The sequence below is a fragment of the Seriola dumerili genome, unplaced genomic scaffold, assembly GCF_002260705.1.
Source record: "Seriola dumerili isolate Sdu_G_001 unplaced genomic scaffold, Sdu_1.0 BDQW01000191.1, whole genome shotgun sequence".
NCBI lineage: Eukaryota > Metazoa > Chordata > Actinopteri > Carangiformes > Carangidae > Seriola > Seriola dumerili.
The window spans coordinates 3911312-3919908 of NW_019174446.1; the positions used below are offsets into that span (position 1 = coordinate 3911312).

The 8597-nt window shown below is 42.7% G+C and overlaps 1 protein-coding gene across 1 annotated transcript; it reads left to right on the top strand.

Moving 5' to 3' along the window:
• Positions 1-308: 308 nt before the first annotated feature.
• Positions 309-6162, top strand: LOC111227857 (growth/differentiation factor 6-A-like). Its single transcript, XM_022753582.1, has 2 exons — positions 309-669; positions 5168-6162. Exons 1-2 carry the CDS (start codon positions 309-311, stop codon positions 6160-6162), a joined length of 1356 nt encoding a protein of 451 aa, XP_022609303.1.
• Positions 6163-8597: the final 2435 nt, after the last annotated feature.

The window sequence follows — 8597 nt, forward strand, 5'->3', positions numbered from 1 at the left end:
AGTGCTCGTCTGTTTGCAGGTCTGTGACATGAAATCGTTTGGGAAGCCGTGCACTGAACGACCATGTGGGCGTGTTTCTGTCGGCCCAACAGTCTCCGCTCTTGTGTGGAGTCCAGAGCGCAAAACGCACTTCTTCTGGTGCGACCAGAGAGCGCAAAAGTAGCAGCTCTCCGACCCTGACGCGCACACCATCTCCGGCTCCGGCGGCTCACCCCCCGAATCCAACTTCACTGAGCGGGGTTAAAAAAAAAAAAAAAAAAAAAAAAAGCGAGAGAGTTTCTTAACATCTCCCGGTTACTCTTCCAGCCATGGACGCATCTCGAGTGGTAACGCTATATCTGGGCCTGCTCCTTGTTTTCCTTGGGAATATACCGTGTTTCCAGTCTGCTGCTATCATCTCTCCCTCTGCGCCGAGGAGGAACAGGGGAGCCGGGATTCCACATCGGGACGGACAAAGGTCATCCAAATTCTTAAAAGATATCATCGCGTCTTCGCATCCTGTCGTGGGCCATCACAAAGAAGACCTAAAGGACGCTATTGTGCCGCATGAATACATGCTCTCCATATACAGGACATACTCGGCTGCAGAGAAGCTCGGACTAAACGCAAGCTTTTTCCGCTCCTCTAAATCTGCCAACACCATAACAAGTTTTGTGGACAGAGGAACAGGTTGGTTTCTATCCGCTGCTTCCTCCATCAGCTCAGTCTTGCATAATTCTGTGGCACAGTTTTTCCTCAACTGGCTGCTCCAGTATTCTCCTCTTAGATCCTGTTAAAATATGAACAAAAATAACTAGTGTAAGGCGTAAAAACCACAGAGCAACAAGTTCACAGTGGCTACCTTTACGCACGTTTTAAATCAGGCTCAGGAAAATGTGCAAATGCTCTTTTATACGAGCACAAAATATCAATAAATCAAAGGCATAATTGTTAAAAGGAAAATTCGGAAGCTGCAGGATTAGTAGCGAGCAGTGGTCTAAGTTTCCTTAAAATCTTTTCGCCGAAAGGTGTAATTTTTTCCGAATATTAAGTTATATTACACTTAAATTAACCTCTGGGTAACACGACAGTAAAACACTAATTGAGGCGCTCTCTAAATGAAGGCTGTAAATCACTGTCAGTGCAGGCTGCAGCAGAACTATTCCGCTCCCAACCTCCACGTGAATAGGGAGGAAAGTTTTTTTTTTTTCACTCAGGATATTAAAGCAGGTTGTTGCTGCTTGTTTCATTTTCGATTTTTCATTGGTCTCTAAACTCAAACACTGTGACACGAGGCCATATTCTAAAGTATAAAGGGAAAGTTTAATCCCAAACCAAACACTTGTTAAAAAAAAAAAAGAAAAAAAAAAAAGGAAGAAGTTCAATCTGTTGCCGTCATGGTGCCCAGTATGTCCAACTTGTGCTGACAAAGGGAGCTGAGGGGGCCAGGGGCAGAGCTGGCCGGTGTGAGAAGCAGGTGTTTGGGTCAGTTAACATGTGTAACCAAGTGATTTGACCGGCCTGCGAGGACAAACACACTCTGATAAACACAAACACATCCAACACACACAAGGGGACATAAGCCGAGTTAATCTTTGCAGGAGAAATAAAAGCTATCTTTGTTTGCTTCCCCTCCTGTCTCAAACACTCCGAGCCTCGGCTCTGGGACGCAGAGTGCGCGCTGCAAAAAATGTCCATCGCGATGAGCTGTGGAGTCCAGAGTCGGCTGGTTCAAACCTGTTGTTGTTATTATTCACGGATGCAGTGAGGTGAAGTTTCGCTTATTTCAAGTGCAGTTCAAATTTTTCCAAGATTTATATTTAATGAAGTGTAATTTTAAGTACAGTGACGAAGATTTGGCACCTTTCCCTCTAAATATGTGACGTTCTCGCGCACATTTGCTCCTTTTCAGACAGAAAAAGACTTTTAAAGAGTGAAAACAAAACTGAGTGCTTCATCCGTGTGGCCACTTCTTGCAGTGTGAACTGATTTGATAGGAAAAACGCCTCACTCTCTCCTATGATTTTGATGTGATGTGTCACTGGCTCTGACCCCGAGCTGGACCCTCTGAGAGCTGCTTGGCATCGAACGGCTGATTGGAGTATTTGAACTCGGTGATCTAATTGAGTGTTCATGTCATAACATATCAAACACTGTCTATTCTCCCATAATGACCCAGCTCGGCCACGATGGGCACATCACCAAAAAACGACGAGGGAGGAAAAAAACACAGAAAGAGCACTTCCTCTGCTGTGAAGTGGCTCATATTTTTTTTTCTTTACTGCGGAACCTCACTTTGCGAACGCCACTTTAATTACGGAAATTTTTTTTTTTCTTCCCGTTGTCTCAGCTCAAGCGCCTTTGGTTTCTTTTGGGATTCCTCCCAGCGTCCCGTAAGTGTTGCACTGCATTAACCTGAAGGATGGACCTCAGCTCAGTCACCTCAGTGATTTGAATCGCCTCCATCAGGGAAGAAATGCACACGGGAGCAGCTTTTGACGCGTAAAGTAACAGGTTTTGCGTCTTTTACGCATTATTCATCCACGCGGAGACAGGTTTTACTGACTGCACCTATATGATCTACGGCTTCTTTGGCTTTCACACTTTTGTAGGTAAATGGAATTTGCTTATAAAAGCAGACGGGGTGTTTCCTGAAGGTCAGAAAAGGCAAGATCAGAAAAGAATAACCCCAATCTGAAAATTACTTTTGGCACTTGGGGTAACTCATTAAAGCGCAGATGGTGCAGCCCGGCCTCTCTCTCTCTCTCTCTCTCTCTCTACACCCCCCACCCCCCTCCCTCTAAACAGAGGCATAGATGACAAAAACATGTTATGCGTTTTTTTTTCTAATACAGCCAACAAGGTCAAACTAAAGTGCACAGGATGCTGCTTTAACCAAGCAATAATCATAAAAAAAAAAAAATCAAACACGTTCTCCACCAATTATCCACCGTCAAGTATTCCAGCGTAATGGAAAAAATTAGCTTTTTACATAATAATGAAATTAAGAAAGCTTTCTCCATTTTTAACTGTCAACACGAATATTATCTCCCAGTAATATCCACAGTCTGCTCGGTCCGTGCAGGCGCACTTAAAGGGGAATGTTGTCGTTGGCAGGATGAGATGAAATATAAGAGGGGAAGTGCTTTAATGAGGAAGATGGGAATTGAGAACTGTTAATTATTTGGTGAACTTGTATTCGATTTGTTTGAGGTCTTATAAAAAACAGAAACCTAATGTAGACCATACGCGCAGAGTCGCTGAAACGAGCACAAGGTTTCAATCTGCTTTTACTGTTTGACTCGGCAGGGTTCACGGAGGGAAACTGACAACCAGACTCAAATGTCTCCTCACAGCAAGTTTTACTAATGATATCACAGGGATGTTGAGGTGTAGACATGTCACTTTTATTATTATTATTATTATTATTGTTGTTTTTAATCTTCAGACAGAAATGAGACAATCAACAGAGGCGATGAGCTTTTATTTTTTTAAGAAACATCACACATCAACCATCACAACGAGAAATTAAATTCAGCTTTTAGATTTAAATCCTTTTTTTTTCCTTTTCTTTTTCTTTTTTTTTTTTTTTACAATGATTTGACATTTAAACAGAAAAGATTTCACTTGTTCCCCACGCAAATGAACTTGTCTCAGGAGTTTTCTTGAATTTAACCTACTTTTCTTGTTAAATTCTGCCTTTTCTCAAACTACTGACTCTCGTTTTGGGAAAATTGTCAAAAATAGAGGAAAACCGCAGGAAATGAGAGAATGATTTCATCCCCTTTGTTCATGAAAAAAAAGTGATTTAAATTGGAAAATGATACAAACTACTTTTTTTGCACTAAAAGAATGAAGTAGGAAACATGTATCCATAGTTTAAAAATGTCTAAGCTGCAGCCTGATATTCGTGATAATATGATGATAAACATAAATCATTCTGATCTGAAATTGATTTTAAGAAGCACAGAAAACACTCGGGGAGATTTGTACTCAATCTCTGTTTGATGCATCGTCTCTGTGTTATATTCCAGTCTCATTGGTTCGCCGTGATGAAATGTTTGCAGGCCTCCTGGGTCTCCAGCAGGGAATAATGCATTAATTGTGTATTGTTCAGTTGAGTGTACAGTATGTCGCCTTTGGTCCGTTGTGTCTGGCAGCACCCAGGGGCCTTCACATCACTAGGCCCCTTGTTTTTTCTCTCTGTCTTTGCTTTACTACTCTGCAAGAGGTCTAAGAAAAAGAAAACGTAGCCTACCACACATTTCTGAGTGCTGCGTAGATTTAAGACTTTCTGAAGCTACAAAAAAAAAAAAAAAAAAAAAAGGAAAAGTTGACTTCCACTCTGCCAAAGTGGTGGAAATTAATAATCAGTCTGTCATCAAGTAAAATGAAAGCAGAAATATTTTCATTAAGACTCTCTGGATTTGATTAAAAGTGGCGTGGAATTAAAACATCGCCAGATTTTATTGGATTGTTGTTGCTGCAATGTCAAAAAAAAAGAAAAAAAAAAAGAAACTTTGACCTATATGACAGATGATTAAAAAAAGAAACATGTCATTCTATAATGTTTTTGAAACAAGCGAGAGTCTATACTTCCTGCATATGACATGGAGTTTGTTTGCTTTGCATCTTAATATGATTTCAAACAAATTTTTGCAGGAAATGAAATGAAGAAACTTGAGGAACAACAGTTCTCAGGAGGAAGCCTCGGAGCAGGCTCTGTAAACTCAACCCTCATTTAACCTTCAGCATCAGAGAAGATGCACAAGATTTTATTATCAGGAGTATAATGTGTCTACTGTGTAATCAAATCAAAGTGAACCAGAGGAAAATGGTCAGAGTGGGCTTATGGGTAGTTGATAATATGTGGAGGATGGAGGTGGGATAAGCAACAACAAACGTGGTGTTAACTGTGAGGTTGTTTCATTACCGTCCAAACTGAGGACTTGTCAGCTGTGGTTTGTTTCAGGCAGGTTCAGGGTGGACATTTGAAAAACAAGAAAGAGAGGAAGAGAGAGGGAGAGAGAGGTGGGGGTGGGGGTGTGTGTGTGTGGGGGTAGGGGTGGGGTGGGGGGGGAAGGCCTCTGTGGGAGAATGTGAGTCCCCCTCCCTCCCTCCATCCCTCTGAACACTGTACACCCTAAGTGAATCTGACTGCAATTATTTTCTTCTTTTATCCTTGCAGACGATCTTTTGCACTCTCCTCTGCGAAGACAAAAGTATCTGTTTGATGTCTCAACCCTTTCAGACAAAGAGGAGCTGGTCGGGGCGGAATTAAGGATATTCAGGAGAGCGCCCGGGGATTTGCAGACTTCCCTGCAGACGACGGGCCTCTACGACATCCAGCTCTACCCCTGCCGCTCGGACAGGCTGCTGGACTCCAGGTCTCTGGACCCGCTGGACTCCACTAAAGCCGGCTGGGAGGTTATGGACGTGTGGGAAATGTTTAAAGCACACCAGCATCATTATCACCACCCTCATCATCATCATCATCATCATCATCACCATCATCACTATCAGCAGGGGAGCCAGCTCTGCTTCCAGCTCAGGGTCACTCTTGGCAAATCAGACACCGAGGTGGACCTGAGGCAGCTGGGGCTGGACAGGAGCGGCCGGTCCCAGCAGGAGAAGGCCATCCTGGTGGCCTACACCCGCTCCAAGAAGAGGGAGAACCTGTTCAACGAGATGAAGGAGAAGATCAAGTCGCGGAGGTCGGTGGGTGAGAAGGAGGAAGCGGCGGCGGTGGTGAAGGCTGCAGAGGAGGAGGGGGTGTCGCTGAGGGGGGTTAGAGGAGAGGGGCCCCGCCGTCGGCGGCGGACCGCGCTGAGCAACAGGCACGGGAAGAGGCACGGGAAGAAATCAAAATCCAGGTGCAGCAAAAAGGCGCTGCATGTGAATTTCAAAGAGCTGGGCTGGGACGACTGGATCATCGCGCCCCTGGATTACGAGGCGTACCACTGCGAGGGGGTGTGCGACTTCCCCCTCAGGTCGCACCTCGAACCGACCAACCACGCCATCATACAGACGCTCATGAACTCCATGGACCCGAACAGCACCCCGCCCAGCTGCTGCGTCCCCACCAAACTCAGCCCCATCAGCATCCTGTATATAGACTCGGGCAATAACGTGGTGTACAAACAGTACGAGGACATGGTGGTGGAGCAGTGTGGGTGCAGGTAGCGGCCATTATTTTGTTTAAAAAAAAAACAAACAAACTTAAAGAGACAGAAAAAAATCAAAGATATGTCTTGATGGGTCCCAGGTTGAAGATATAAAGTCCTCACAGGTCTGAAATGCTTTTGACGCATGACGCACGAGTCTTTATTCAAAAGGGATGCACACAAGAGGCGATATCTGCTATTTATTCAGACTCAGTACAGTCACATGAATTTACACTCTCTGCCTTAAAGTGTTACGCACATGCATTCCCATCCACGCAACAAGTTATCACTCATCAAACAGGCTTTTGTTTCCCGGAGTGAGACGCGTCCATATGGCACAAGGATTGGGAACACGGTGTGTGTGTGTGTGTGTGTGTGTGTGTGTGTGTGTGTGTGTGATAGCGGTGTGTTGTGTGTGTGTGTGTGCGCGCGCTCTGGCTGAAGGCGAGATGGGAGCCTATTGAGTCCAAACTGTGCACCTGTTCGTGCCGAGGCCAGAGGACACTGGGCTTTGCCTGTGAGCGCTTTGTTGCAACTCTGCCGTGTGATCCTGCCAGGCCGGATTCTTTTGGGTATGTGCATCCAGGCTGTAATTGCCACTGTCCAGCTGGAGTCATTACAGGCCCGAGCAAGTGCCTGTTTTCCAAATATAAATAAATAAATGAATAATTAAAAAATAAAAATAAAAAAAAGTTAAATAATAAATAAATAGAGGGGGTGAATGTCTAATCTACCAAACACAAACACGCACACACGCACACACACACACACACACACACACACACTGGTCTGATGAGAGGAGATAAGATGGTGGTGGTGATGCCTTCAAGAGATTTTTTTTTTTTTTTTTTTTTTTTTTTTTTTTTTTGCCTTACTGGAGACCGGTTGACAGGCGCTGGGAGATGCGTCGTGCGCCTTTGCGGACAGAGAAGGACACAAAACCAGACTTGTGTTGTGCCTGAGTGGGGCCCTGTTGTAAAGAAAAAAAAAATAGAAAGCACACATTACTGAGGCGAACTTTTTGCTCAAAAGTCTGCATCTTTACGAAATGCACTTCCACAACTGACTGCGCCAAGGACACGCGGTCAGCGAGAAAGTTTGTCCTCTCTGACGACGAAAAGATTAAGAAAAGACTCGCAAACGAGACGATATTTAAATGCACATTAGCTTTGAATGCACTGCTGTTCATTATTTTTTTTTTCTTGTTTTTGGAGCTGTAAATATTTGTACAGTCGAAAACTTTACAAAGTGCAAGGAATGAAGAAATGAGAAAACGGCATTTCTTTGTAAATATACAAAATGCACTCAAATCGGTATAATTTCTATTCTATAATTATTTTATTATTTGTGATGTACAGAGTTTCATGATAATCATATATTTCTTACATTGATAAGAGTAATTTAAGGTGTATTCGATTTTTTTTTTTGCAGAGGGTGGAAAATACCATTATTAATGTCTACCTCATAATTGCATATAGGATCTGAGTTTTGAGGTGCATTCAGTTAGAGTGTAAAGAGCTTTTACAATGATATATAAGATCATTTATATACATATATTACTGGATAATATTCCACACCATTACTGTACAAATAAAACTGAAAACAAAGTCCACCAGCCTGGAACTTCTGATGATTAATTCCACCCTGTTTCCATTCATTTCATTCATTTTCAAGAGGGTTTGACTTCCCTAAAAAACACAAAAATGTAATGGGAACATTGTATGGTATTTCCTTAAGCCAGTGACTTTTTATTTTCATTCATGGATTAATCAAATGAAAAAAGGGGCCACATCACTGATGTTTTTAAACCTATGAGCCTACAACCATACTCACCCAAAATTATGATATTTTCTTCTTTGACATTGATTAAATATGATGAAATTACATCAGTATCTTGGTTCAAGATGATACAGAATGAAAAAAATTGAGGAGAAATACTATACTGTGCCAGTTTTAGACAACTGTAGTTATAGTGACTTTTTAATCTTTTTTTCTCCTGTGAATCAAAATCAACTCCAGAATCCCTCAGTAAGCTGTATACAGTGCATATGGAGCACATATACCTTTGCCTTTAGGTATGCTAAAGCTAATCTGTTCTCCCCCTTTGTAAACAGTCTCATCATAGCATACAAATGTCACTATAGTCAGTGACTGGCTGCAGGATTGAACCACAAAAACCATATAAACATATGGTGACCATCCACGTAGAAGGGAATCCACCGACTGACTGTCACTGATATGGCACTGAATGTACGAACCCCAGCTATTTCCCAATGAAGTAGCCCCGCCTGGGTCAAGTTTACTTAACACTTTAATGTTTCCCAATCTGTGGATGAGAAAAAAAAAAAAAGTTTGAAAGAAGGGATTGCTTCCATATAGGCTATCGACCTTGGCCTGGAAACAATTAGGAAATTGCTTTGAAATGTTATATGTTGTCCAGGCTCTTGTACAGTA

Bases quoted from the DNA above. Each gene is read 5' to 3' on its own strand.
- LOC111227857 (XM_022753582.1), top strand. From the start codon at position 309: ATGGACGCATCTCGAGTGGTAACGCTATATCTGGGCCTGCTCCTTGTT. The intron at 670-5,167 runs GTTGGTTTCTAT...TTATCCTTGCAG, and splicing joins TTTTGTGGACAGAGGAACAG to ACGATCTTTTGCACTCTCCT.